The sequence below is a fragment of the Trematosphaeria pertusa genome (genome assembly GCF_010094035.1).
Source record: "Trematosphaeria pertusa strain CBS 122368 unplaced genomic scaffold BU26scaffold_2, whole genome shotgun sequence".
In the NCBI taxonomy this organism is placed as follows: domain Eukaryota; kingdom Fungi; phylum Ascomycota; class Dothideomycetes; order Pleosporales; family Trematosphaeriaceae; genus Trematosphaeria; species Trematosphaeria pertusa.
This window is the reverse complement of record NW_022987213.1, coordinates 2330618-2357019: the sequence shown is the minus strand read 5'-3', so window position 1 is coordinate 2357019 and position 26402 is coordinate 2330618. Positions and strand designations below refer to the sequence as shown.

At 54.7% G+C, this 26402-nt stretch overlaps 10 protein-coding genes across 10 annotated transcripts; 3 read left to right on the top strand and 7 right to left on the bottom strand.

Moving 5' to 3' along the window:
- Positions 1-279: 279 nt before the first annotated feature.
- BU26DRAFT_418099 (uncharacterized protein) lies at positions 280-991 on the bottom strand (the record flags this gene model as incomplete). Its single annotated transcript, XM_033823234.1, has 2 exons — positions 280-552; positions 644-991. The coding sequence occupies 2 exons, from the start codon at positions 989-991 to the stop codon at positions 280-282; spliced, it is 621 nt and encodes a 206-aa protein (XP_033689865.1).
- A 1408-nt stretch (positions 992-2399) lies between these two features.
- BU26DRAFT_146722 (FAD binding domain-containing protein) lies at positions 2400-4319 on the bottom strand. Its single transcript, XM_033819913.1, has 2 exons — positions 3400-4319; positions 2400-3292 (listed from the first exon to the last, which is right to left on the bottom strand). Exons 1-2 carry the CDS (start codon positions 4090-4092, stop codon positions 2498-2500), a joined length of 1488 nt encoding a protein of 495 aa, XP_033689864.1. The 5' UTR covers positions 4093-4319; the 3' UTR covers positions 2400-2497.
- A 1041-nt stretch (positions 4320-5360) lies between these two features.
- BU26DRAFT_475352 (glycoside hydrolase family 3 protein) lies at positions 5361-8216 on the top strand (the record flags this gene model as incomplete). Its single annotated transcript, XM_033825530.1, has 2 exons — positions 5361-6302; positions 6348-8216. Exons 1-2 carry the CDS (start codon positions 5535-5537, stop codon positions 8214-8216), a joined length of 2637 nt encoding a protein of 878 aa, XP_033689863.1. The 5' UTR covers positions 5361-5534.
- Positions 8217-8382: 166 nt separating this feature from the next.
- BU26DRAFT_146697 (uncharacterized protein) lies at positions 8383-10846 on the bottom strand. Its single transcript, XM_033819912.1, has 3 exons — positions 10523-10846; positions 9439-10256; positions 8383-9367 (listed from the first exon to the last, which is right to left on the bottom strand). The coding sequence occupies exons 1-3, from the start codon at positions 10761-10763 to the stop codon at positions 8549-8551; spliced, it is 1878 nt and encodes a 625-aa protein (XP_033689862.1). The 5' UTR covers positions 10764-10846; the 3' UTR covers positions 8383-8548.
- Positions 10847-12143: 1297 nt separating this feature from the next.
- BU26DRAFT_416965 (uncharacterized protein) lies at positions 12144-13064 on the bottom strand (the record flags this gene model as incomplete). The annotated part of the gene is made up of 3 exons (XM_033823184.1): positions 12144-12478; positions 12534-12786; positions 12837-13064. The coding sequence occupies 3 exons, from the start codon at positions 13062-13064 to the stop codon at positions 12144-12146; spliced, it is 816 nt and encodes a 271-aa protein (XP_033689861.1).
- Positions 13065-15656: 2592 nt separating this feature from the next.
- BU26DRAFT_146484 (kinase-like protein) lies at positions 15657-17114 on the top strand. Its single transcript, XM_033819911.1, has 3 exons — positions 15657-15904; positions 15961-16456; positions 16506-17114. Exons 1-3 carry the CDS (start codon positions 15795-15797, stop codon positions 16860-16862), a joined length of 963 nt encoding a protein of 320 aa, XP_033689860.1. The 5' UTR covers positions 15657-15794; the 3' UTR covers positions 16863-17114.
- Positions 17115-17378: 264 nt separating this feature from the next.
- BU26DRAFT_514679 (NAD(P)-binding protein) lies at positions 17379-18818 on the bottom strand. The gene is made up of 7 exons (XM_033827893.1): positions 18382-18818; positions 18240-18323; positions 18156-18191; positions 17881-18109; positions 17741-17832; positions 17517-17693; positions 17379-17467 (listed from the first exon to the last, which is right to left on the bottom strand). The coding sequence occupies exons 1-7, from the start codon at positions 18636-18638 to the stop codon at positions 17425-17427; spliced, it is 918 nt and encodes a 305-aa protein (XP_033689859.1). The 5' UTR covers positions 18639-18818; the 3' UTR covers positions 17379-17424.
- Positions 18819-19587: 769 nt separating this feature from the next.
- Positions 19588-20800, top strand: BU26DRAFT_146395 (uncharacterized protein). The gene is made up of 3 exons (XM_033819907.1): positions 19588-19893; positions 19978-20127; positions 20262-20800. Exons 1-3 carry the CDS (start codon positions 19837-19839, stop codon positions 20781-20783), a joined length of 729 nt encoding a protein of 242 aa, XP_033689858.1. The 5' UTR covers positions 19588-19836; the 3' UTR covers positions 20784-20800.
- A 13-nt stretch (positions 20801-20813) lies between these two features.
- On the bottom strand, positions 20814-24609 carry BU26DRAFT_447890 (Exportin-T). The gene is made up of 4 exons (XM_033824667.1): positions 24264-24609; positions 22619-24185; positions 21559-22572; positions 20814-21508 (listed from the first exon to the last, which is right to left on the bottom strand). Exons 1-4 carry the CDS (start codon positions 24273-24275, stop codon positions 20994-20996), a joined length of 3108 nt encoding a protein of 1035 aa, XP_033689857.1. The 5' UTR covers positions 24276-24609; the 3' UTR covers positions 20814-20993.
- A 538-nt stretch (positions 24610-25147) lies between these two features.
- BU26DRAFT_527786 (S-formylglutathione hydrol) lies at positions 25148-26166 on the bottom strand (the record flags this gene model as incomplete). Its single annotated transcript, XM_033830802.1, has 4 exons — positions 25148-25336; positions 25392-25583; positions 25631-25851; positions 25905-26166. 4 exons carry the CDS (start codon positions 26164-26166, stop codon positions 25148-25150), a joined length of 864 nt encoding a protein of 287 aa, XP_033689856.1.
- Positions 26167-26402: the final 236 nt, after the last annotated feature.

Genomic DNA, 26402 nt, shown 5'->3' with positions numbered 1-26402 from the left:
CCCCGCCATTACATCCGACGCCACGCTGATGCCTGTGTTCCGCCAACCTTTTTGAGTGGAAAGAAACGCCAAAGTGTGAACCTAGCCCAAAGTCTAGGTGTATGAAAACAAATCAAAACAGGTCGATGTTGTTGGCTGCTAGGACAGTCGAGGTTTGGTATCGATGATAGTAGTACAAGGTATTCCGAAAAAGTAGTCGAAGGATCGTGAGGGTCGTAAGAATTGACGAGAAACAAAGCTGAAAGAGGGCCGAAGCCAAGTGGGAGTTTGAAGCGATGCTCATTGGTGTGGGAGCTGATATGCTGCCATAGGCGGCTGGAGGATCGACTGGATGCTTGGTACCCGCTGTTGTTGCGAAGGGTAGCCTGTGGGATACTGGGCGTAGGGAGAAGGGTCCGCCATCTCTGGAATGTCCGCTGGGCGGTCAACTGGTTCTTCGTCCAGGTCAGAGAGTTGGACTCCGCTGTCATCGTGGTGGCCATCATAGGTACCCTGTTTCTTTTGCGCGGACCGGTACGCCTGGTTGAGGTTCTTGAGCCCTTTCTCCATGCACTGCAAAAGTCAGTTCAGGTTTGGTAACAGTGTAAGGCTGTCTGCTCTGGAGCCCGATCTCGATGTGCTTGAAGATAGACACTGCACATACCTTCTGCTCGACCAGCTGCCACTTCTCGCCCACTCGGGCTGCCAGGAGGCCCCACATATCTCGTCGAACATCCATGTATGCGGCTGCCAGGACATCCAGCTTGACACCATCCCATTGCTCAGCGTTCTGCCTCTCCATCAACCGCTCGTGCCTCTTACGGCAGGCGTTCGGCGACTTTTGAGGGAAGTGCTTAGGTGCGATCTGATTCCAGTTCAACCCTTGAGCGCGGGCCTGGATCAGAGTCTCGTCGTCCTTTGCAGACCAAGACGAGCTCCTGGTCCCACCAGCCGCAGATGCCGTCGAAACGGAGCCGCGATGGGATGTCGAAGCCTTCTCTACCTTAGGCATGCCGAGGATCATCGGGAAAGAGAGAAGAGAGGAATGACTGGATATGGACAGGTATGAGAGGAAGCGGAGGGGAATGCTTGAAGTGGTGAAGCGAAAGGTGGTGGTGACTATTATAATTAGAGTAGATGGAGGAGAACGAAAGTAATCGAGTAGAAAAGAAAGGTAGGAGATAGATGGACAAGAAAGAAACGAAGGAACAGGAGCTTGGTGTTTGGGGTTGGGGTATCTGAAGACCCACTGGGGTAGAGACGGTGGGCTTTATAGAAAGAAGCCGCAGGTGGTGTGTGCATCTAAACAAAGGCCAGCGGGCCGCCGGAGAATTTCTTGAAACCAGGGTTTGTTTCTGTAATCGCCCGATGGAGGGTCTACGTACTCGAAGGAGATGTGTGAAACTGCGGCCGCGAACTGGCGCTTCTACTGAAAACGCGTGCGGGCGGCCAAATTTGGCCGCCTGAGTGGTCAGGAAGGCGTCAGAGCCGTTCACTCCCCAGACCAAGGGAGGAGGGCTTGTCCGGAAGCGCCTGTTTGAGGATATTTCCTGTGAACCCTGGTGCGGCTGATTCTAAGAATACGCAGTGCAGGCCAAGAGGGTGGTGGGCGCTTAGCCGCGCTCGCGACTGATAGGGCCGTCAAATAAAGACCCGGCGGGCCACGACAGGGGCAGAGACGCCGCATCTGCCTCTGTATGCGCTGTGTAGTCATCAATACTCGGTAGGGCTGAGCACTGGCGTGGACCTGCAGAGGGATGCAGCGGGGCACCGCGCAAGTCGTGTGATGGTAAGCAAGCCGTTCTAGAAGAGTGAGTAAGAAGGCGACGACTAGCGAGAAAATAGGGAGATTAGAGGGAGAATAGGGGAATATCCAAATAGAACACCGACAATGATAGCTCGCGAGCTGGGCCGCTGGCACGGTTAGGCTAAGCGCACGGCGTGTGGAGTGAATGTTTCATGAAACAAGATCGAGTGGGCGGGTGTGCGATCTGCCTAGGCGTCGACCAGCGCCGCGCACGTGTTCCAGATCGCGTAGCAAGCGCCCGGGGGCAGCATCCGAGCGAGATCCTGAGCATCTCTTTTGCTCTGCGGTTGCTGTGCCGTCCGGCATCGAGGCCTCTTCTGCCTCGCGGGCACCTCACGCCGTTCCGCACTGCAGCCAAGGCGCCACGAATTCAGGAATAAGTCATATTCGAGTTGGGTGGTGCACTATGGCTTGCATTGCACGCGGTTACGCTATTCTAAGCCCCGGGTATCTCCCGCACGCACAGCCGGCCCAGTAATGACGTCTCCCAGTCTCCTGGGCGAGCGCAGATCGTAATCGGATGAGTTGTATCCCATTGTGCATCTCACGCGGCGGCCGTTCTCTCTGCAGCCAGCCGTCCTTACATAGCCCCCCTCGCAGCCTCGCTGTCGGCTCCCGAGAACGTGCGCAATCGATAAACAGCCGCAGAGCGAGACGAAAATATGATGCTGACCGGTGGACCGCAGGAGATCTCCCGTCCTGACAAATACATTAAAATTTGAAGCCACCCGTTCGCTGGGCAAAGAGCCCTTCTGGATCATATGCGTCGCGCACGCTCCGTGCAAAGTCTGCAGTCCTGATGCGCCCCCAGTAGTCCTGGCGAAAATAGCCGTCGTTGGCGAACAGTGGCAGATATGCCTCGGGGAGCTGGCCCCTTTCAGTGTACGTCGTTACCACGTCTCTGGTACCGGTGTAGAGCTGCTGAGTAGCAGCGTCGATGGTAGCGTCATCGGTGGAGAGCCAGTAAGAGAAGTCGAACTCGACGATGAGACGGTCGACCTCATCGTCTAGGTCGATGAGATCGCCGCCCATCTCGCGGGCCTTCCGAGCGATCATTTTCGGGATCGGTTGGAAGGCAATTGATCCAATGATGCCAGAGACACCGATGACGCTTTCGGTGGTATTCCTCCAGTTGTCGTAGATAGCACCCAATACCTCTGCACCATTTGTGGCATTGGGCAAAGGTGTAGTCTCCGTCGTAATGGTGTATATAGAACCCTTGACGACCGCAAAATCGTTGTATGTGAGCAAGTCGTAGTAGCTGCGCGTCTTGCAATTGTTCGTGAACGGTCCGATAGCGGTAAAGTTGTCAAAGACCCCTGCTGGCGGAGTAGGGCCGTCGTAGAAGAGAAACATGATCCAAAGGTCGATCGCACCGAGAGCTGATAGCTCACCAGTCATGATGATGCCAGCCTTCTCGTCCGGATAATATTCCGTGAAATCTCTAAGAGCCGCCAGCATCTTGGGGGCCTTATCGCCGGTGAATATCAAGTTGCCGCCCCAGATCTAAGAGCAGGTTAGCATCTGGGACGAAGAAGGGAATCTGCGGAAAAGGATGTAACAAGTGCTTAGAAGCCGAGATCTTGCTTGCTGAGGCAAAAGGAGACGCTTACCTCGCCTTGAGGGTGCGCAATCATGGTGTAGGCGGTGACAATCCCATAATTGTTCCCTCCGCCTTTCAATGCCTTATAGAGATCCGGATTAGATGTGTTTGATGCGGTCACAATCGTCGCATTGGCCAGCACAACCTCAAATTCGACGATGTTGTTCGCAGCCCAGCCATACTCAGCAGAGAGGAAACTGAGACCGCCTCCAACAACGTACCCTCCAACGCCAACTTCCCCAATTCTTCCTCCAACCACCGTAGTGCCGGTGTCTTGGAGAGCTTCATGCACATCCTCCCAGTCGTTTCCTGGTCCAACGCGGACAGTCATGGAGGTAGCATCTAATATCACCTCGTTCAGCTTCTTGGTCGAGATAAGCGGGCCACCTTGAATGGAAGCGAAGCCTTTGTTTGGGTTGTGGCCTCCGGACTTGATGACGAAAGTCTCGTTGTTGTCGTTCAAGACCTTGACAATGGCCGCAACTTCTTCGACCGAGGAGGGATATAGGATACATGACGGCTTCAAAGCTCCGCAGCCGGTGGACCAGTAATTACTTTGTTCAGTGGTGTATTCGATGGAGGGAGAGGTCTCGATGTCGATGGAAGTCGTATTACCGACCGTAGAGCAAGTATCGCCCACGGCCCACTGGATGAGATACACAAAGGAAGCGAAAACGAAGAGAGCGAGGCGTGTATTAGCCATTATAAGGGAATACAAGATGAAAATAATTCAAACTGCAGGAGGAATAACACCCCGTGAGGCCAAAAGGCCGGGCCTCTCGTCCCGTGGAGCTTTATAGGATTCTTCTCTCGCCATGTTTGTGCGACTCCACGAGCATCGCAATTCCAGACGGAACCGAGTTGTGGGCCGATGCAGTGGCCTCGGTGGATGCTTTGACATCTGAAAGTCCTGTGTGCTGGCCCGGGACAATACCATAGAGACGCATTTATAGCCCGAAGGGGTCTTGAAGTGGCTTGGAATGGAGTGGGATGAGCACGTCGCTTAACCTTTATCGTGACAACTGTGCATGGCAGCAGGGGAGTTCTCCTTGTTCGTTACCTGACTAGTGTATAGTGGCAATTCACCATGCAGAATGCCCTGACCGTGGTGGACCCGGCAGTGAGGTCAGCGGCTGCTCCAGGACGAAGCCGTCGAGTTTAACCGTAGGATTTGGTAGCGTAGTAAGTCCTCGTAAGACATTTTGACGGAGGGGTGCGCGTCGTTGGTGGACGAGATGGACGAGATGGACGCGTTAAGGGGTACATAGGAGGAAGACGCGCTAGGTGAGGGGCAGGAGTTCCCCAGGGCTGGCAAGCGTGGACGGGCACGCTAGCCGAAGCGAGCCATTCCGCCCGAGTGCCGCGTTGATCCAACCTCCTCCTGTGTACTCCACCATCGCATCGCATCGCATCGCATCACAGCATTCTACCACGAGCATCCAGATTACACCGGCATTTCTGCCGCAATCTGGTTGAGCGGACGAAGTAGCGCGGCAACGAAGCCCAAACCGGAGCCTGGTGTTACCAACTCCACCAGAAGAAGCCTGACGTTTGCTGACATTGCGCCCCAGTGAACGCAGCCAGCATCGTCCTCCATCCAGCTCCGCATCCGTCTCGGCAATGCCAGCGTGCCGATCACCCAGCATCGCAAGCAGAATGGAACGTGCCGCGTATCTCCCAAGGCTACATATCAACAGACTCAGCACCCGCGACGTGTTCCTCGACTCCGTCTGCAACGTTTGTGATTCCTTCAGTCTATCCGCACTTGTCGAATATACAGAAGGGAGCGAGGCAGACGTCATAGGCTCGCTGCTGGTATCCAAAGCAGGGTGCGTTCCTTGACACCTGCTTTAACCGGCACATCCCCTAATTTTCTGATTCCTCGGCTGCGCTCTGAGGCACCGAAACACCATCCTTGTGTTACCCGTCCGCATGACGGGCTAAGAAAGCCCGCGTCACCTGCCAGTCTATCGAAATTCTAAAATCCAGCAATAGCGCATCGGACTTGATCAAAAATGATGTTGCCTCCGAGCTTGGTATCACTATGGCTCTTGCGGGGTATTGACTATATGTTGCTAACATACTCCAACATTCTACAGGCCTGCGCTGCGATTCCTCGCTGTCCATTCTTTCATTTCGTTTCCCATGTCCAGCTCCAACGTCTTTGCCATGCTCTCCTTACTGTTATTGTCTATTTCGTCTTGCGCCGGAGCGGCGGCTATCGACAAACGTTTACCAGTTCCGGCAGGTTATGTCGCTGCCCCTTATTATCCTGCTCCTCATGGAGGATGGACGTCAGATTGGTCGGAAAGTTACCGGAAAGCCTCGCTTCTCGTTCAAAACATGACCTTGGCTGAGAAGACTAACATTACCGCCGGTACTGGCATTTACATGGGCCGGTGCGTAGGGAACACAGGAAGCGCTTTGAGGGTTGGCATACCTCAGCTTTGCCTGCAGGACGGCCCTCTCGGCGTTCGGAATACCGATCACAACACGGCTTTTCCACCTGGTATCACGACGGGCGCCACATGGGACAAGGACTTGATGCATGCACGTGGCGTTGCGCTAGGAGAAGAGTTCAGAGGAAAGGGTATCAACGTCCATCTGGGGCCTTCTGTAGGACCCTTGGGAAGGAAGCCGCGTGGAGGAAGGAATTGGGAAGGCTTTGGAGCGGACCCGGTGTTGCAGGGATTTGGAGGCGCGCTCACCGTGGAAGGCGTTCAGAGCGTCGGTGTGATTGCGACTATCAAGCACTTCATCGCCAACGAGCAGGAAATGTATCGGATGTACAACTTAGTCCAGCCGGGGATTTCATCGAACTTGGACGACCGAACACTTCACGAGCTCTATCTCTGGCCATTCGCCGAAGGCATCAGGTCAGGAGTTGGCGCAGTCATGATTGCTTACAACGCTGTGAGTGTTCCGCCTTTCAATCCTTTGCAAATCTGACTTCGTTAGGTCAATGGGTCGGCCTGCTCTCAGAACAGCTATCTCATGAACGGAATTCTGAAGGACGAGCTTGGCTTTCAAGGCTTTGTCATGTCAGACTGGCTTGCGCAGATCTCAGGAGTCTCCTCGGCATTGGCCGGCCTTGATATGACTATGCCAGGCGACATACACACCGTTCCTCTTGTACTCGGCGAATCGTACTGGATGGACGAGTACTCCAGGGCCATATTGAACGGATCCACGCCTGTTGACCGATTGAATGACGCGGTTACGCGCATTCTGGCGGCGTACTTCCAAATGGGTCAAGACCAGAACTATCCGCCGCCCAACTTCGACACCAACACGCAAGACGCTGAAGGCCCTCTTTACCCGGGAGCTCTCTTCTCCCCGACAGGTGTCGTCAATGAATTTGTTGATGTGCAAGGGAACCACGCCGAAGTGGCCAGGGAAATTGCTCGAGACGCGATCACTCTGCTCAAGAACATCAATGGAACCCTGCCGTTGTCCGGAAACGCCACTCTGAAGGTGTTCGGCACCGACGCGGAGAAGAATCCCGATGGTATCAACTCTTGCTCTGATCAGGGCTGCAACAAGGGAACGCTCGGCATGGGCTGGGGCAGCGGTTCAGCACGCTATCCGTATATGAACTCACCGATTGATGGTTTGAACACTCGCGGAGCGAACTACCAATTCTTCAACACCGACAGCTTCCCCTCGAACTCTAACCCATCACCGTCGGACGTCGCCATCGTCTTCGTAACCGCAGACTCCGGCGAGAACTATATCACCGTAGAAAACAACCCAGGCGACCGGACCAGCTCAAATCTCAACCTCTGGCACAACGGGGATCAGCTCATAAAAGACGTTGCCGCCCAATATTCGAACGTCATCGTCATCGTCCATACGGTTGGCCCAGTCCTCTTGGAAGAATGGCACGATCTCCCCTCCGTCAAAGCCGTCCTCTTTGCGCATCTTCCTGGCCAAGAAGCCGGTGATAGTTTGATGCAAGTCCTCTTCGGCGACGTCTCCCCGTCAGGCCATCTTCCCTACACGATTCCCACATCCGAGGACGACTACCCTGAGAGCGTCGGCCTCGTCTACTTCGAAGTCGGCCAGCCGCAAGACACGTTCACTGAAGGGCTCTACATCGACTATCGCCACTTTAACAAGGCCGGAATCAAGCCGCGCTACGCTTTTGGTCATGGCCTCAGCTACACGTCCTTCTCCTTCTCTAACGCAACCATCACGCCCGTCACACCTTTGACTGCAACACCGCCCACTCGTCCCGCGAAAGGCGAGACGCCGTCGTATCCAACTACGATCCCTCCAGCATCTGAAGCCTACTGGCCCGATAACTTCAATCGCATCTGGCGCTACCTGTACTCGTGGCTCGACAAGTCCGATGCCGATGCCGCTGCAGCAGCCGCAAACTCATCCGCCACATACCCGTATCCAGAAGGCTACTCCAACGAGCAGAAACCCGGTCCTCCTGCTGGCGGTGCTCAAGGTGGCAACCCCGCGCTTTTCGACGTCGCCTACGATGTCTCGGTCACGATCACTAATACGGGAAGCAGAGCCGGAAAGGCGGTCGCGCAGCTATACGTCCAGTTCCCAAGCGGCATTTCGTTTGATACTCCCGTCATTCAGCTTCGTGACTTTGAGAAGACGGCAGAGCTCGCAGCGAACCAGAGTCAGACGGTGCAGATGCGTGTTACAAGGAAGGATCTCAGCGTCTGGGATGTCGTGTCGCAGAACTGGATCATTCCGAGCGTGGACGGGGAATACGGTATCTGGATTGGAGAGAGTTCGGACACTCTGGCGCTGAAGTGCAGTACGGCGTCTGGAAGCTGCACTGGGAATCAGACGAGCCCTGTCTAGGGGCCTTTTTTACGCTCATCTCATGCGCATTTCCTTAGCATAGTATCACGCTAATTCATATTGTCTAATGTGTCGTACGCGAGTACGCTACGTCTCTGCATAGAATCTTTGACGCCTGACCCACCGGTGTGAGTGCACCCTACCCTTCCGTAGAGGGAGAGGAAATAGCCAGCCGCCATCAAACGCCGAGCCCACGAAACCAGATCCCCAGCCCAGTCCCAGCCCAATGATGCATATAGCCAGCCGGGTATAACATTACACGTAACATAAGGAATTAGGGCATCTCCATCTCCATCTCCTCACCAGCTCCAGTTCCATCTCCTTCTCCCCAACTAGGAGAAATCCGCCTCTCCCTCCACCTCCCAAACAACCACACTCGGATTCCCCTCAGCACTCCCCGTCCCACTATCATGCCTCGCACCGACATCAGCACTCACTTTCCTCCCCCTCTTCTGCACGACGACGCTCAAATCCCTGCCCGGCGTGCGCATCAGCTCCGCGCTGCACCCCACGCAGATGCGCAGGTAGCACCACACGCAGGCCCACTTGCGCTCGCGCTCGTTCTGGTGGCACACCATGCAGGCCATGGGCTGGAAGTCGTTCTTGGACCAGACGAAGGTGCTGTGCTGCGAGTAGCAGTTGAGATGCTTGGGGGTGATCGGGGGCGCGATGGTCGGGACGGGCCGGATGGTGAGCGGGGTGAAGTCCGGGGTTGTGGGGTCGGAGGGTCGGCGCAGGAAGGGGTGGGCGGGCGTCGTGGATTGCTGCTGGGTGGCAGGAGGGAATGGTTGGGCGGCGGCGGGAGCGCGGGAGGTGGTGCGCGGTGGGAAGGCCTGTGGTTGGGGCGCGGTTGGTGGGTCGAGAGGGGAGACTGGGGATACGGGCGACGGGGGTGAGGTTGGTTGCGCCGGGGGAGCAGGTTGTTGTCGTTGTTGCGACTGCTGGGCCTGCTGCCGCTGCTGCTGTTGTGGTGGAGCTGGCGATGGCTGCGGGATCGCCTCGAAGCTGAAAGGGCGACGCGCATTGGGACTGGCAGGCGAAACGGGGGATTGAGCTTGCGCCTGTTGAACCTGCTCCGTCTTCCTGGGGGAGGGCGTGGGGCCGGGGGTTATTGGGTTGGGCGCTGCTTGGGATTGTGGAAGCTTAGGTCCCTATTTACCTTAATGTTAGCAGACATACTAGGAAAAGGTGAGCGCCTTAGGGGAGCTATAGCTATGCATACCTTCATCATATCAAATCCCGTGCTACTCTTCCCCCTAACGTGCTTCGGCGTTTCCTGCCCCTTCGCCCTCGGGTTCGACGGCAACCCCATTCCCATGAACGGCCCCGCCTTCTTCGGCGGTGGTGTAGGAAGCGAGCTTTCCTCCTGCGGAGTTGGCGGCATCTGATTCAGCGTCGGAAGCGGCTTTTGCTGGACCAAGCCTGTGTCTGACTCAGCCTGCGATTTCGTCGACGCCTTCGACGCGCGTTCTTGCGTCATGCTCGTCGAATCTTCACTCTTCGTCTCCTCTCGATCCACGCTCTGCTTCCTGGGCTTCACCATCAAGGGAAGCGGGCCGCCTTTTCCACCGCGCGGTCCGCTCCCTAAGTCAGCTAGACTCCTGAAACCCTTCTGCACTGCTGGGACGGGCTTGCGCTTCACTTCTGTCGAGCTTTGTGAGGTGACGGGGCGCGATGATTCCATTTCGTTCTTCATAGCCTCTTGAGACTGAACAGAGTCCGTCCGCGCGGGCCTTTCCTTGGACACTTGGTTCCCCATAGCCGGTTGCTGCTGCTGGCGGCGCTCGGACTTCTCTGGTGGAGGCGGCGGGAGAGATTTCTCTTCCCGTCTGGGTCGCGAAGAAGAGATAGGAGTAGGCGTGTTAGTAGGGAGTGCGGGTGTGGGCGGAAGCTTGGCGGTTGATCCGTTGCTGGTGAGCAGCTTGAGCGAAGGCGGTTTTGAGCCACGGGACATGCTCCGCGAGACGATCTTGGTGGGCGGGCTTCCTACGGGGCTTTTGGGCGAGCCATCAGGCGAGAGAGGGGAATCGGGCTCGTCAACTGGAAGGATGTTAGCGGGTGATCTTGGGGGTGCGCAGCACAGCGCAAACGTAGTGAGCAGAGAGAAAAGGTGAGGTGGGCGAGAATTCGTCGGTAAGCATAGTCTGATTGGCGAAGAGTCACGCACAGTGTGGTGAATGAACGTGTGTGAATGTTGATCCATGCGTTTGGCGCAACGAAGCAAACACACCAAACGGCCCGCTCTTCACTCACAACCCCGTTCTCTTTTCATGATACCTCAGACAAAATGAAAGCGCATCACCTACCTCGCAATTGGAACCGCATGCTTAGATGCCCCGCCGAAGGGAGCGGCTTATCATTAATATTTGGTACATCCTTCTCTGCGGGAGGCGGTGGCGGGAGTTCTTTGAGCGCTGGTACAGGCGAATAGTTGTACGGCGATGTGAATGAGGATCCATAGCCGTCTAAGAGAGCGCTGACAACGTCTTGTCGTGATGAGGGAGCGGCGAGCCCAAGGCCCTTCTGAGCCATGACGTCGGTCATCATTCTTCAATCTTCGGGTGCGATAAAGGAGGGACAGCCTCGATTGGCTAACGAGTGGCAGCGAGAAACAAGGACGGTATAGAGAGCGTGTGTAGAGTGCAGAGCCGCAAAGTCTGTACTACATTCAGGAGGAAGAGAGCGTGAGGGCGCAAGGCAGAAGTATTACGGCACTAACGGAAAGGAAAGGGAGTCATGACGAGGTCAGAATTGCGGACGAGGACTGGCCGTCTCAGGTACAAAAGAGAGCATGGATGGTCGCTGAGGTCCCAAGCTGAACGAGCCATCAAACGCGTTGGCGTTTGAAAATCCGACAGGGTCCTTCCCGCCGTCACAGCATCGACCCCATGCTGCATGGCGGCGGATCCACGCTCCTTGCGTGCCGTCGTCCCACAGAAAATCTTCCGTTTTAAGATGACAGGACGGTGGGAAAAGCTCCCCCGAATAGCTGGATGGATATGTTTTGCCAGATTCAGCCGGAATGTTCGCACCATGGGACTATGGTTGAGCGAATCATAACGCAATAAGAATAGAATACTGAGGGGAACGCTGAGCTTACGGACAACGGACGAAGGGGGCAGCATTGTGAGAGGTGTGCCTTGAGGAGCGCTGAGGCAGTCGGACAAAAGATCTGACGTTCAGGGGTTGCGGATACCGCGAATCACAGCACGTCAAGCTGCCCGCGGCCCAGGCGAACGGGAAGATCAGCGCACGTGATGCGTTTCAGGCGGCCGGTTTAGGGTGTGCAGAGCCCTATGACAGTGTTCCGCACGGGGGTCAATCAGCCCACACGGTGACGCTTCGAAGTGCGCGCTGCAATGCTTTGTTCCGATGAATCCGCAGAAACGCCGGTCTTGGGCCTGAATGGCTTGTCCTCCTGTTCTTCATACCGGTATGGGTGCACAGCATGACGAGAGTACAAATGAATACCACCATCTAGTATCACCAGCTCTAGCAGTACGTAGTACACGATCGCAGCAGGTAGATTGTCTAATATCTGCATCGAAATTCAGGACCATGGTGCAACAACCCCGCCCGTGTCCAACCTCGGTCCCCGTCAGCACCCAATTAGAAAATAGTGAGTATACCAATAGTAGTATAGGTGATAAGATAAGACGCCTCCATATCCAACCAGATCCAATAATGTCTCTCCAGATCTTGTGATATGTGCCAAACGCCCCTCCGGAGGTGACCGATGCCTTCGGCCGTTCCTCCGATTTTAAGAGTCCAGTGGGTATCCGCTCCCCAGCTTTTGCCAGCTGGTCCAATGACAAAGGAAAGGTAAATCAACCCATGCGCCGTCGCTGATGATCCGACAGTGGTAGCCGACAAAATCCAAGGAGGTCTAAATATTTACAGCAGAAGTAAAGATCGCTTTTCGTCCGCTCACTGGAAGAAGTAGATGAAGAGCATTATGAACAGGGTTATTGTTGGCGTGAGCGATGCGGTCGTCGCGGCAGCGGCGCCTTTCAGCGGCGCTGCGGTTACGTTGACGAAGCTCGTTCCGCAGGATATTGTGATCTGTTGCGCAGCTCCGGTGTAGGTCTGGCTGATGGGCTGCGTCGAGTTTGAGGCGAAGGAGGAGAAGATGGCCATTGCGTCTTGCAGGCACGAGTTGCACGTCGGACGCGCCCCGCCGGGCAGGTTCACACCGAGCGGCAGATAGTACGGGAAGGCATCCGCGCCGGCGGACGTTGTGTTCGTGACAGCGTCGGCGTAACCTGTGCGCGATCCAGTTAGCGAGGGGTTCTCACAGAACGGCTCCAGGATACTTACAGAAGCTCCCCTCGTCGTCCCGCAAGCAGCTTGCTTGATAAAGAGGCTCGTAGGCTATCAGGCCGTTGTATGCCTGCACCACCTGCGGATTGTTGTTGTCGTAGTCCACTTTGCAGGCCCCTTCTGTGAGAAGCTCGCGCGCCAGCTCGTCCATGCCGCCCACACATTGTGTAGAGTTCGCTTTGCAAGTCGCTTCGAGCGTCTGTGTGATGCGGACGAAGGATTTGGATGCGTCGAAGAAGCCGCTTGAGGTCTGCAAGGAGGTCAGTCATAGACCAGCGAAGGGAAAGTTGGCTGACGCACCTGAAGCAAAAGCGAAAAGGGGTGGCAGGTGGTTATTGCGTCGCTCGTCAACAGCTTCTTGAAGAAGTCGGCGCAGTTGTTGGTGAAGTTGTTGGACATGGCCGAGTCGAACGGCTTCGGAACCTCGAAGTCTCCATCGCTGGCATTGGGATCGGTGGTAAGCGATCTCTTTGACGGCGGCGCGGACGAGGTTGCAGTTGGGTCCTCATCGTGCCGTAGGGGAGGCATCAACGGCGGCACAACGGGCGGCGGGCGGGTGTCGACCAAGATCAGTGAGGCTCCTTCCCAGGCGGGTGCAATGTCGTCGAACAAAACGGGCAGGGGCGCGGATCGTCCTCGCCGATCACCATGTGCTTTTGCTCCCGAGGCAGTCGCAGTTCCGAACAGCGCTGTCCACGACACCAACACGACGAACAGCGAAAGCAGTCCGAATCTCGCGTGCGGCCGGGTGCTGGTATAAAGAGGTGGTGGGCGGCGTCCGCAATGCTTCAGATGGTCCTCGTTCTGTTTCCGGCCGCTGCAAGTTGCCGTGGCCATACGCGAGCACGCCCCATGGTGCGACAGCATGGCTTCCGACTCGCGTTTCGCAAGGGCTCTTCCACAAATGTTTGTTTGCACCGGCACTTCTATTATTATATCCACGCCTTCCTCACGATCGCTGCCAAACCATGACCGTGAATCTGCGCGCAGCAGTTTCTTAGTTCCTTAGAGAGCCCACCGTGGTCGGCACGACGCTGGGTTGGCTCCTCCAGATGCGCTCAAGTCCCTTGCAGGAGTTGAGCGGCGGTCCGAGTCGTGCGGGAAGCTGTGCGGGATGCTGCGCGGGCCGGGGACGGTTCGATGTCAGAACGGGCGAATGAGCGACAGCAGTTGGGGAGAGGCAGCCGAGTGCTTGTGAGCGTCGATCGCAACCAGAGAGGGATGATAGTAACGTGCTGGTCCTTTTCTTCGTTTCAGTCTTCCATGTATGTGGCAGCCTTGTAGACGGCTGTGCCACTGGGAGGAAGCGTCCCTTATTTCATTGTGTCTTGCGCCATTCTAGACGCTCGTACGCCTGCAAGCCACCATTCCACGCATCGCTGGACATGGGAATAAAGCCTAGCAAAGCACCCAAAGCGCGTCCAACAGCGCTTTCGGCTGACCGTCGCCTGCTAGTCGGGTAATAACGCCGCGTTGGCCCTGGCATGGATTCCGCTCGGGACTTTGAATCGATCCCCAGCGATAGGTGGGCGCACGATTGGCTTGTGCAAGGCAATATTAACCCTGCAGTTGGTCGCCGGATCGAGGGGACGTTCTGGCCTCTTCGACCGAGCCAATTCACGCTTGGCCGCCGCATCCCTGGGCAGCATTCGTAACCATGCGGCATCTTGCCCCAAGCGTCCCAAGGGCAACCAGATTTTGAATATTGGAGTCGCTGGCCGTTGGCCCTCTCACCAAAAAGGGCCTCGAAAGGGGCAGAGGAAGAGTCCTACGACGTGCAGCCTCGTAAGAGACATGCAGTTCGACCAACTACTACGACTCGGGAGACGAGAAGGAGGAGCGCCGGATTCAACTCGCCAGACCATGGTCGACAGCTTGTAGCACGCAGCCTCAACCAGGGATCCTCCGCCGTCACCGATTGTTTGCGCAAGCAATATCGGCTCCACCTGCGCTCGCCGTTGGGCGCCAAGCCAATAAAGCCAATGAAGCCACGCAGAGTCCACCCCTATCAGCGCCTATTTCCACCACACAGTCAGCTCCGGAGGACGGGCCAAAGCGAACGTCTGGTTACCGCTGCTTCCACACCATGGCAGTTCATCTCGACATCCAGCAACTGGGGGCTCTGAAGTCGTCGCCCTCGTAGCGCACGGCCAGATCGCGTTTAAGAATGTCGATGCCCTTTGACCATCACAAGACATCCAAGAGAAGCGAGAGTGTTGATTTTCAAGGCCGAACCTGGATTACTTCATTTCCCTTCCCTAGTCTGCGTGCATTCATCTGTTCTTTAGATTGCTCCAATATTTCTTCGTTGGCAACATCATCGAATGGTAAGAAGTCCTACCCTTCGCGGAAGATGAGAAGCAGCGCGCTCGAGCGCAGCATTTCCTCCCTTCGCTCCGAATACTCGCCATATTGGACACTCTCTATCAATGAGGCTTCGGGGCTTATCCAGAGCACACATTCATTTCAATCCTGCTCGTATCCAGAATCAGCAACCTCACTCCTGGCTTGGGCACCCACCTGATGTTGGCGGCGCTGTGTCTGCCCCTTAATTCACCTTCCAGAGCGCGGCGTAACCTCAGCCAGGAATTCCTGTTGCTGTCGTACCACACCTCCGCACTCAACGTCGTCATTTTCATATATTCTTATCAACCCCTCTGCCCCGCCAGTTACGGCCATGCGGGTGCATATTGGCCCCTGTTAGCTCTCATATAGGTTCCCGAGTCCCCGCGCATCGATCCTTGTACGACCGAATGATCCTTCGAAGGGATCCTCCGATCTCGTGAATATCCTGGATGCGTAAATAAATAAGCTGGGGGCATATGATGTCGCGGTGCACCCTCCAGAATCGTTTATCCGAAGTGAGACCGGATGACAAATCAACCCATGGGACCAGGCCACAAGGCTCTGCTCGCTCCTACCTCGAGGTAGCAAGCGCGATCGCCGCGTTTAATCCTCGACCGTACTTTGCCATACATTAAGATAGCATCGATGCTCGGACTGAAAGCGTGCTCGCAACCAATGTCAAGAGCAATATCAGACTTATAGGAATAACCTAAGGTGTTGATGTTTGCGAGTGCGACGAAGCTTGGGCTAGGTGGCACAGAAAACGCGCTTGCGAGGTATTAGTCGAAGCCAGCTTGGACTTGTTTGAGCACCTCTACGCGCCCACTTCGCTACCCCGTCATCGTCCAAACCCCGTCCCCTTTGCGACCGGGTATCCTTCTTCTTGTCCTGGCATCCGCGATTGAATCCACCATGTCCGCACTTGTGCGAGCAGTAGGCCAGTCTGGTCGCCGTTATGTTGTCGAGCGAATGCTCCAGGAAAAGCCCATGCCCCTTGACCTTGGCCGCGTTTATCTTGCTACGTGAGTACGTACAACTCTTGAGCAATAAGCTAAAGGCGCTGATTATTCCATTGTAGATCCGCGGACCAGAAGTACGTCTTAAAAAGCGTGCAGCCGAAGTCATTCCAGTATTTCCAGAACATGTTCGACGATATCCGGACCTCTCCTTACTCTCAATATGTCCGTGTCCCAGAGGACTCCATCCCCGACAGATCCATGTTCGTATACAAATACCTTAAGGATCACCTTCTAGGCTTCGTTCAGAAAGATAACCCGCTCCCCGTGACAAAGCGAATACTGCGCGACGCCCTGCGTGGGATCGCCGCGATGCATGATAAGGGCATCGTCCATACTGATATTAAGGCGAATAATATCATGCTAGAGTGGAATGAGAAGGGTGGCGAAGTGGTAGTTGAACAGGTACAGGTGGCCGATATTGAGGATGCTGCCTACGTGCCCAATGACTGCGTTATTGAGGGACGGCAAGTCGGAAACTGGATGTGGCGAAGTCCAGAGGCGCATGCGTCCGGCCAGGTACATAAACCATCGGATATATTCTCATTTGGCGTTGTGGTGAGTCTCGCTCTATCCTACACTGATTCACCAATTATTGACCCGGTAGTGTATCTACGCCCTCACCAAGCGAGTAATCTTTGCAGTGGGAGACGACGAACTCAACGAGCTCAACGAGGGAGAGGAGAAATTGGCCATTGTTCTCGAACACCAAATATCCTACTTCGGTGACCCCGAAGGGTTCGAGGGTTTGCTCAAGCATCTTGGCCAGAGTCCTTGGGTTCAGATATTTACTGTAATAGCCGAGGGATTCAACGAGGAGAATCCTCGCGTGCCGTTCGCGCAGTGGCCAATTGTTGAGCCAGAAGCTAGGGACCTCATTGGACGAATGATGAATATGGATCCAAACCGGCGACTAACAGCTCATGAGGCGTTGGCGCACCCATGGTTCGCAGACGTTCTGTGAAAGGCTTGGACAGAGTATCCTCGATTATCGAATGAAGAACCTGGCTGTCTTAGGAACAAGGCCGTCCTAGGAACTTGACAGACTGCAGAATGGCCCGTAACGTACGGAATATTGCAGAGCAAATTTACTCGAGGCTTGGGACCCAGAAATTGGAAGCTGGCAGGTCTATGGGCTCCGCTCACCCTAGCACAGCCAACAGCCCAGGCTGGAGCATGAGCAGCTTAGTTTCCTAAACGGGGAAGGAAAGTTCTTGTGTGCACATTGGGATGTCGAACTACCTGCAACGTACGGATTTGATGATGGGCATGAAGATTTGCGGGAATAGTCCTTTGCAGCGAGCAATCGCTATGAGCATCAATTGGCTATGGATTTTCGCGCTTACTTTTGCTCGCCCCCATCGTCGATTGCGTTTCCCTAAGCCTTCCTCTCGCGAGGCAGGAGCACTCCTCGCACTTTCCTAGCTGAACCCACTCCACACTACCCCGCTTTCATCGACGTTTCAAATGAACAACTCGTCCAGCAAACATCACCCGACCCTCTTCTTCCTATTATCGCGCCCCCCTCAGGGGATGGCGTCCGGCAGCCCCGAGCTTTCTTTGTGGTACCTGGAAAAAGGTCAGCGGACTGATAACAGCGCAGGCAAAGGCGACGTGCATCTTAAACAACGGATCCCAGACGGTAACTGCTCGCTTGGAGAAACGGCCATTCGCCAGAGAGGGCGCCTCCAGGAAGAATTGCTTGTCCGTTGAGCATTCGATGACCTTGCCGAAGAGCGCATCATCATCCAAGCACCTCTGGTACGCAGCGACGATGGTCGAAACGGGGGTCAAACTGGGACAGGTCAGAACACGATTTGATCACGCTTTAGATTGACCTCCCAGTCCGGCGTCACTGCATCAACCATCTCCTGGGGAATGATGGAGGTATGGACAATACCAGGACACACTGCGTTGATGCTAATGTTCTCTTTCTAGGCGCAGTTAGCTTCCCATCCTGCCGAGTTTAAGGAGCAGCCTACGCTTTTGAGTATACGCGCCGTAGCCCTTACGAAGTTCACAGCCGCTGCCTTTGCGCCATCATATTCAGGATACGATTCGTGTGGGACAACGGCTGCCACACTAGCCGTGACCACGATCTTGCCTCCTGGCACCTCGTTCTTCCGCATGAAATGGATCGCCAATTGGGTCCCATATACGACGCCCTTATAATCCACGTCCGTCGTGAGTAGATCGGGCTTCGGCGGAATCCTTTGCTAGGTCAGCAACAGCCGATCTGAGCATCCATTGTCCTCACTTATCAGAGCCGCGATGTTCGAAGATGAAGATGGAGCTGTCCGACCGTCAGCCGCAGGAGGCAGGGAGGCCTAGGCTGAATCACCTCTTGTCCACAATACCTGCGTTTGCGCACAGAGCATCAAGCCTCTTGTACTTGTCCCAGACCTGCTGGAACATCTCTGCCTGGCTGCCAAAGAGGTCCGTGTCAGAATTCAACAAGGCTTTATTATGGACGGCTTTCGAACCTGTCATAGTCGGCGACATTGCACTTATGGAAGCTTGATGCTTCCCCTAACTCTTCCGCAAATTCCTTGTTCTCATTGATATCAGCAATGGCCACTTTCCAGCCTCGCTTTACGAGCTGTCGGACAATGCCCATTCCCATTCCAGAGTTGCCTCCCGTCACAATGGCTACTGGAGCTGAGGACGCCATGACCGCGACGAGTGCGGTTCGGTCTTTCGGTGCAGAATAATATACGATGGCAGAGACCGGTCTCAGCATCTTGTATCACCCCACCTCTGCGGGTAGCATTTGCCGCTAGAGCATCATTCTACGGAGCGTGACAGCGTTGTGGTACCTGATCTCCTTTTAGCGTCTCCGCCACGGTTGCTTGCGCCTACGTTGAGTAACCACCCCCCAGACAAAGTTTCAAGCGGTATTGGTTTCAGCATGCTATTTTCGAAAGTCCCTAAATTTTGCGGAGAATCCCATTCTCAGCTCCCGTCGGAACGCTTTTTCATCGGATGTGAGGTGGTCCGAGCGGAACACCTTCCGCTGGATAACATTTCCCGCTAACCAGAGCACTACACATCACAGAAAGCAATCCAAACCCAAGGAGGCCACAACGTCGCTTTACCCCTTCTCGGAATTAAAGGCTTTCGTTCATCGGTTACCCCACTTGCTGCAGCTTCCCGATGTCCTCACACGTGGATGGCGGTACACGACGGATTCGTGCACCGTACCGCCAAGTGCTCCTCGAAGTGTCACGGAGAGTTCAGCTGGTGCGAAATGTACTACGGAGTGCAACTCCTAAGACGCCACTTCTCTAGCTTGCGCTTTCAGCTGCTGTTTTGCATTCAACGTGGAATCGCATTTGGGTACTATCCGTCCAGCTTCTTCCATTTTGATCTCTACGATCAACCCGGCCGATCTCAAGCCATGCGCGTCGTACCATGCACGCAGCACTCCTATCCTGCATAGAAAGATACTATGTCCCATAAGAGCTTCTGCATCTTAACACTTCAGCCCCTCTTTTCCAATACGGATAAGCAAGTCCGCGATATCTTCCATCGAATCATCCAAAGGTATTCCAACATCGAGGCCTTTGTTCCCGTCAGCTCTGAGGTGTAGTGACCACTTTGTGGGGCTAAATCTAGGGTGTAGTGACCCTCTCCCCCTGCCAAAAGCGGGAACGAACCCCAACGGGACGTCGGATCTGCAGGCTTATGCAAGCCTATCAACGCTACTCCGCCTTCTTGGTGTCGTGATCAGGGTCGCTCTGGGATGAACTGCTGCAGAAGATCAGTGCCGCGGATAATATTTCGAATTGATGGCTAGCCGGAGGAATTGTGTATAAAAGCATCAGTCCTTTGCTTGGCCTGAAGGAATCCCTATTGCGCATATGAAACTGACCGAGGCCCATTCTCCCTCCTCAATTCTCTCAGCCCTTCCCGCTTAGCGTTCTCAATCTGAGGCCATCATGGACGACTTCTACCTCTTTGCCAATTGCAACTTCGTGCCTGACAGGTACGCAGACGTACGTATGATCTCTCCCTGCCTCTCTTCAGGCCTGCATCTATTCGAAACCCTCCAGAGACCCTTCCTCTGACTACCAAGCTAGTGGCAAGCCGCCTACGACGACCTCGCACTCTACGTCTCCTCCTCCGAGCCCACCACAAAAACGTACTACTTCGGCATCCCCATCGACTACGCGCACGACTTCTCCAAAACAACGTCCATGTTCGCCTTCGAAGTGTATGGAAAGCGCGATGTACATCTTCCCTCCTACCTTCTAATCTCCAACTCTGTTTCTGCTTAACCGCTCTCTCTTCCTTCACCTTCCACTTCCGCTTTCTCCCAAACAAGGAATGATGGGTCAACGTGAGCTAATGCTGCAGGCGCTAGGATCTGTACACCACGCACCTCACATCCCCCGCCATGTCCAAGTTCCTCGAAAGAATCCCAGCTGCATCGACAACAGGCCTGGATCTCAACCACTACCGCTGCGTCGCCGGCTTCCTGGATCTCGCAGGCGACAAGAGCGAAGCTGGCATCATGCAGGACATGCGCATAACCTGCACGTCTCCCTCGGCACGCAGCACACTCGTCTCCTCGCTGTCGTCCCTCGTCAACAAGGTCCACCAAGAAGCCAGGGTGAACGGTGGAAAGGACGGAATACTAACCTACATGGCGTTCTCGAGCTTGGACGACGAGTTCGGAGCGCGGGTCTACGGCCGGTGGCGGACGAGGGAAGATTTGGAGAGGTTTATTAGGAGGGAGGATGTGATTGGGTTTTGGATGGCGAATAAGGAGCATATAAGGGCTATGGAGCAGCGGCTGTATGTGCCGAATGGAAAGGGGTGGCTGCATCGCGGGAGTGGGTATGCGGGGGAGCAGCAGAATGAGATGGGGAAAGAGAAGCTTTGAAGAGTGATTGAAGAAAAATTTATTCTAATTCCTCAAGTTCAGCTGGAACTATCTGAGTTTTGTCTTGGTATAATGCCACATGCCATCACCCCATTCGCGCGCCCGCTACAATGCACAGAATACCACCTACATAATCATTCCCCAAGGGGGTCGAAAACTCATGAAGACATCGACTCCCCTGATGCACTCTGCACACGTTTATGCACCGTTTTAACCCCGCGCAGACAGTAAGCGCTCCACGAATTGAGCGAAGAAGGTCCTCCACTCCTTCTCCTTCTTCACGCCTTCAAACGCTCCGGCGAGTGTTCTCAGGTATTGGTCGACCATATCTTCGCCCACACCCATGCCCCTCAGATCTGTCTTCAACCGCTCGACATACGGTTCGCCAACCTTCTTCACAATCTCGGCTTGCAGATTGGCTGCCTCATACAAGACCTGCTTGGCTTGCGCGTCCTTCGAATTGAACCCAGGAGAGGCCGGGATGGACCACACGAGCGGCGAGAAGCGGTCCACAACGTAGTTGTCAAATCCAGGTATGGGCGCTTGAGACGTGATGGGAGACGTGGGCGTAGTGTTTGCGCCGGGGCCAACCTTGTCGGGACCGCTCCAGACCGACGTCATACGTATGAGAACAGAAAGGGCAAGCCGGGCGGTCTGGTAGTCAGAAGGGTCGCGGGCGAAGGTATCGATGGATGTAATGATCGTCTCGAAGGTGGATTGATTTGCTACTCGTTGTTAGAGGGGTGACAAAGATTGCGCAAGACCTCGGACTTACCTTCGCTTACAAACACAGATCCGAGACCGTGACCAAGCACAACGAAAATAAAGTTCAGATACTCTCGTCGAAGCTCGGCCAGCTGTATCTCGTCGTCTGTGCCTGAAGGTGTCACCGCCAACGCGGTGAAGATGCGCTGAAGCAAAGGAGTGAGGACGGTGTCCAGGATGCCGGAAATCTCTGCCTTGAAAGTGAAGATGACCTGGCCTAGGACCTTCAAGAAAGTGCTGATCTCGTCCATGCAAGAGCTGAGCGAGAGTAGTCCTTCAATCCAGGACGGAAGCTCTTCGAGAAGTCGCGAGCCTAGCACTGCGATCATGCGAGAGAAAGCAAAACGTGCGGCGTAACGAATAGTGCTCGACGAGTTCAACGACTTGAGTGCAACCAGAACTGCCTCTGATCCCTTGAAAAACTCATCGGAGACTTCGCTGTGTGGTAGCACACTATTGTTGGAAGGCATCCAGTCCGAGTAGCCTCGAGCAAGCGTTCCGATGGCCATGATGATATGGTGGATTTGCAGGACGGCTCGTTCGTCCCCGTTTCTCGCTTGAGGAAGTGTTTGCTCAAGATCGAGAAACAAGGGATTCATTATTGTCTGCGCGTAAAGCTTCTTGTTCTCTGCCGATACTGTGCTCGACGACGCAATACATCCAACCGCCTCAAAAAGGTAGAGTTGAGAGTTGAAGAGCGCGTCTGCTGATTGGTCATCTTCATCAGAAGACATGTCGTCCGCTGAGTCATCTGGCAATTCGGCCTTGATCGTGAGTAGGTCGCCAATCGCTTGAATGATCTCGTAGGAGACATTACCGAGCTGGGACCGAAGATGCTTTACCAAGCGTTGGAATAGGTACCATGACCTCGATCGGACCTTCACATGGTTGTGATGGGTAAGACCAACGAAGTTCTCGAGGACCTTTGGAATAAGTTGAGAGTTCTGCTCAAAGAACTGGTAGTAGCGAACGCAGATCTCCATGTACTGGAGTTGAACTGCGGGATGAGGGTAGCTAGCCAGATCTGGAGCAGTTAGAAATCTGAAGGATAGTAATGGGGTTGTACTAACCTGACTCTACCATGCTAAACATCATGCCCACTAGACGCTGGGCCGCGACTGAAGAAGGCTCACGTTTCGCATATAGGCCCTGGTTTCGGATCGCCAGCTCTCCAAACAGATACATCTCATATAGTGCAAGGTCCAAATCGCGCCAGTCCAACGACTGACCACTCGAGGAAAGACGATTGAATGTATCGTTGACCACTCGGCTGAGGGTCTCAATGTAGAAGCTCTCGTCGATTGCCGCAACAGTTTGCTGCAATACATGGAGACGTTTGCGGAGATCCTGAAATTCGGCCTCGTCTGTCTGCTCGCCCTCTTCGCCCCATGATACCGCTTCGTCATACTTCATCTTGCTGATGATGGCTTCCAAAACGGGAGGAAGTATGGCACCGTATTGGGCAGGCAAGGACCCGGTCCTCTTTTGAAGCTTGCGGAAGAAGGTGAGGAGATCGGTAAGAGATGGTATGACGGTCGCGCAGACCTCATCGTACTGGTCGGAAAAGAAACGCAGGAGATAGGGAGTGAAGACCTGGATGAGCTCATCTGCGCGCTGGCGGGTCTGTTCGTTCACGGAATCGTTCTCTAGGATCTTGACAATGTCGAAGACGATGTTGTTCACGAGTTTTGCGACAGTCTCTGCGAGGTCATTGTCATAATCTGGAGTTTTTTGGTCAGAAAGGGCCGGGCTATTAATGAGCTGGCCGACCACATTCGCAAGGTTGAGGAACAAGATCAGCTCGATCTTCTCTGCTGGGTTCATCTTCTTGCCCACAATCTCGGAGAAGGTGTCGATTGCCGCATCTCGAACCCTCCCCTCAGGGCTCTCGGGATCGGAGATTCCCTGCTGCCCAGCCATCTGAAGGAAAGTGTTGATCATGGCCTCGTTCACCACGAGAGAGATATCGATCCAGCTGACCCAGCGACCAATGGTCCTGAGGCACATCTCTACAAGGCCGAAATCTGTCTCCCTCCACTTGGCGAGGATCTCCTGCCAGGATAATGCGATCTTCTGAGCATCTCGATGTCGGATTAGATCCTTGAGCTCGGTATGCCGCTTTTTATCCTCATCGGGCCGAGCAATCAGCTGGTCGGCGATCTCGTCGTGAACCTGACCTAGCATACGGAGATATAATATGGTACCGACAGTGTTTACGCTGCCGATGGTTGCCTGGTCCCCAGCCAAGGCGCGGAAGTCGTCGAAGAAAGATTGCCAGGAAGATGGGTATAATGCTACAAAAAGATAAGTCATAGTCTGCATCAGTTTGTTCTGGATATGGCTAGTGTCCGTCGTGATGTTGCCGGGCGCATACGTCTGCCGGATGTAACCCATGAGCGTATCCTTGATGTAGGACAGACTCTGGTCGTCCAGCCGATGCTCCTGGACGGCATTATTTACGAGATCAAGGGAGGTATGGCGAGTGATCTCGGCGGGTCGAGGGTCGCGGGTGAATAATGCTAGGCAGGCCTGCCATGCAGAGCCGTCGGTCCGTAACTGGTTGAGATATTCGATGGCTTGGCCACGTAGATGCTGGCTCGACCTGGGATCCGAGGCGATTTGGATGGCATTTTCAACCTAATCGGAGAGTATAAAGTCAGCTACAAAGCTACGATGTAAGGGAACGCGAGACTGGTACGGGGCATAAACACGCACCTGGGCCTCCATCTCCACCACCGTCTCAGATGCGGTGTTGTCTTATGAGAGTTGTTTCAAACGCGATTACGGGTTGGCATGTGCAGCCGAGACAGTGGCGTGGAGTCGAGGGTGTTTTATGCTACCGGACCATTGGAGAAAGGAAGTGCATCATGGGAGCGTTATGGGCGGTGAAAGCGGAGCGCGGGACAGCGACCGGACGTACGCGTGAAGGGGGAGGACAGAGTGAGAGGTAGAGAGGTGAGAGATGCAGGTACAGAGACTGTCACTAAATGCAGCCGGAATTTGGCATGTCGCCCTGCAGGTCTTTGTTGGCGGGTTGTTGTCGGATGCGGAGGGTGCGGTCGGAAAAATCTTGGCGGTGGGATGTGCAATGAGCCCAATTTCATTACCGCACACGTGCCCCATAATTCTCACGTAAAATCACCTGCAAGCGACTGCAGTAACGAAGGCCCAAAAATCAAAATTGGAAACCGAACAGAGACTCGGCGCCAGTGGCTTCTATTCCGAGACCCGTGTCTTCCAGATAGGGTGAGATGCGGACCTCCGAGCGCTAACACGTGGGAGCACTTGTTTGTGACGGAGCTGTGGGCATTCAACTCTTCTCGATTTGATGAATCTCAGGTCCCGGTGGCTATCTTAAAGCTTTTTCTATACCCGGAATTTGCATTCATTCCTCCCGGCTGTGAAATGGTACAATACAGGTTCCTCCACCAATCGAGGGATTGCAATAACCCAAGCGCCCCGGCATGGCCCAGCTGTTGAACCCTTCCTAGATTGCCGAACAACTGTCTGGTGGTTTGATGACTAGAGCTTCTCCTTCGCGCCAGAACCGCTTCTGTAGCAGTGAGTAGGCGGCTCCGCCGACAGTAGCAGTCAACTTACTACGCGCCCAAGTGCTTCGCTGCCCATGCAACGTGCTCGTCCGCAAAGCTGGCCATGAAGTAGTAGCTGTGGTCATAGTCCGGCTGCATGCGGAGGTTGATGCCCTTGTCATTTCCAGCCTCCTTAGCCGCCTTCATGAAGTTCTCTGGAAGGAGTTGGCCTTGCTTGTAGAAGTTGTCTCCGGTGCCCTAGTGCAACGTCAATACTGTACGCCTTGAATCTCGGCTGCCCTCGGCGACGCACCACGTCAATGAGCATCTCTAGCGGACCTTTCCACTGCTTCACGAGCTCCGTCGCATCGTGTTCCTTCCACTTCTGCTGCTGGTCCTCGCCGAAGTATCCTTTGAACGCCTTCTGGCCCCACGGGCAGTTGCTCGGGTTGGCGATGGGTGCGAACGCGGAGACGGACTTGTACTTCCCGGGGTTCTTCAGGAACTGTATTTCTATAAGCGTCGCCCATACACGTCTGTGGTCGTACCCACAAGTGTCAGCGCACCATGTCCGCCCATGCTGTGACCCGTGATGCTGACTCTGCTCCCGTCAAGCTCCTTGAATGACGAGAACAGTGCTTCCGGGAGCTCCTTTGTAATATACGTGTACATGTTGTAGCCCTTCGTCCACGGCTCTTTGGTCGCGTCAACGTAGAAACCAGCTCCGGAGCCGAAGTCGTAAGCGTCGTCTTCGCCTTGGATTTGCAATCCCCCTACACGGCGTGTTTGGTTAGCCAGGCACCTAGACTTCGTGAAGGTGACGTACTTGGGCTAGTGTCCGGATACACTACAGCGAGGCCCTTTTCGCTTGCACCGTGCTGGAAGAAACCCTTCTCCGAGCAATTGTCGCCCGTACAAGTCAAGCCTGAAAGGTAGAACAGCACAGGAACCTTCGCGCCCGACTTGAGAGCTTGAGGAGGGAGGTAGAGGTTGAGTGCCATGTCGGTGTTCGTGCTCGACGACTTGTGCTTGAGCTTGAGCAGCTTGCCCCCGAAGGAGGCGATCGTGGCGGTCGTTTCGAATGACATGGCGGACGACGGTTCGAGATGTGTAGCGACAATTTCGTCAAAGAGGGTGTAGGTCGACTGTGGACTCTGGCTCGAAGGTGAGGCTTTGTGTAGATTTCCTAAGTGACGTTTTTAATGTTAGCTCGACTGCGGGGCAATGTTCCCCTCTCCAAAAGGCTGCTTTTGCCCCACTTTGCCTGAAATGAGGTAAGTATTCCGGCACTCCAGCTATCGGATCCGCTTCACACCCTTTTGGT

What these genes read in the sequence shown, in the direction of transcription:
- BU26DRAFT_514679 (XM_033827893.1), bottom strand. Translation starts at nt 18,638, where the DNA reads ATGCTGAGACCGGTCTCTGCCATCGTATATTATTCTGCACCGAAAGAC. An exon ending in AATGTCGCCGACTATGACAG is followed by an intron (nt 18,324 to 18,381) that starts GTTCGAAAGCCG and finishes CCTCTTTGGCAG; the next exon opens with CCAGGCAGAGATGTTCCAGC. An exon ending in CGGCGCGTATACTCAAAAGC is followed by an intron (nt 17,833 to 17,880) that starts GTAGGCTGCTCC and finishes AACTGCGCCTAG; the next exon opens with AAAGAGAACATTAGCATCAA.
- BU26DRAFT_146697 (XM_033819912.1), bottom strand. Translation starts at nt 10,763, where the DNA reads ATGATGACCGACGTCATGGCTCAGAAGGGCCTTGGGCTCGCCGCTCCC. An exon ending in CATGCGGTTCCAATTGCGAG is followed by an intron (nt 10,257 to 10,522) that starts GTAGGTGATGCG and finishes ACATCCTTCCAG; the next exon opens with TTGACGAGCCCGATTCCCCT. An exon ending in CGGGATTTGATATGATGAAG is followed by an intron (nt 9,368 to 9,438) that starts GTATGCATAGCT and finishes TAAGGTAAATAG; the next exon opens with GGACCTAAGCTTCCACAATC.
- BU26DRAFT_146395 (XM_033819907.1), top strand. Translation starts at nt 19,837, where the DNA reads ATGGACGACTTCTACCTCTTTGCCAATTGCAACTTCGTGCCTGACAGG. An exon ending in TGCCTGACAGGTACGCAGAC is followed by an intron (nt 19,894 to 19,977) that starts GTACGTATGATC and finishes CTACCAAGCTAG; the next exon opens with TGGCAAGCCGCCTACGACGA. An exon ending in AAGTGTATGGAAAGCGCGAT is followed by an intron (nt 20,128 to 20,261) that starts GTACATCTTCCC and finishes TGCAGGCGCTAG; the next exon opens with GATCTGTACACCACGCACCT.
- BU26DRAFT_146484 (XM_033819911.1), top strand. Translation starts at nt 15,795, where the DNA reads ATGTCCGCACTTGTGCGAGCAGTAGGCCAGTCTGGTCGCCGTTATGTT. An exon ending in GGCCGCGTTTATCTTGCTAC is followed by an intron (nt 15,905 to 15,960) that starts GTGAGTACGTAC and finishes ATTCCATTGTAG; the next exon opens with ATCCGCGGACCAGAAGTACG. An exon ending in TATTCTCATTTGGCGTTGTG is followed by an intron (nt 16,457 to 16,505) that starts GTGAGTCTCGCT and finishes TTGACCCGGTAG; the next exon opens with TGTATCTACGCCCTCACCAA.
- BU26DRAFT_447890 (XM_033824667.1), bottom strand. An exon ending in GTTTAGCATGGTAGAGTCAG is followed by an intron (nt 22,573 to 22,618) that starts GTTAGTACAACC and finishes TAACTGCTCCAG; the next exon opens with ATCTGGCTAGCTACCCTCAT. An exon ending in ATCTGTGTTTGTAAGCGAAG is followed by an intron (nt 21,509 to 21,558) that starts GTAAGTCCGAGG and finishes AACAACGAGTAG; the next exon opens with CAAATCAATCCACCTTCGAG.
- BU26DRAFT_146722 (XM_033819913.1), bottom strand. Translation starts at nt 4,092, where the DNA reads ATGGCTAATACACGCCTCGCTCTCTTCGTTTTCGCTTCCTTTGTGTAT. An exon ending in TTGCGCACCCTCAAGGCGAG is followed by an intron (nt 3,293 to 3,399) that starts GTAAGCGTCTCC and finishes ACCTGCTCTTAG; the next exon opens with ATCTGGGGCGGCAACTTGAT.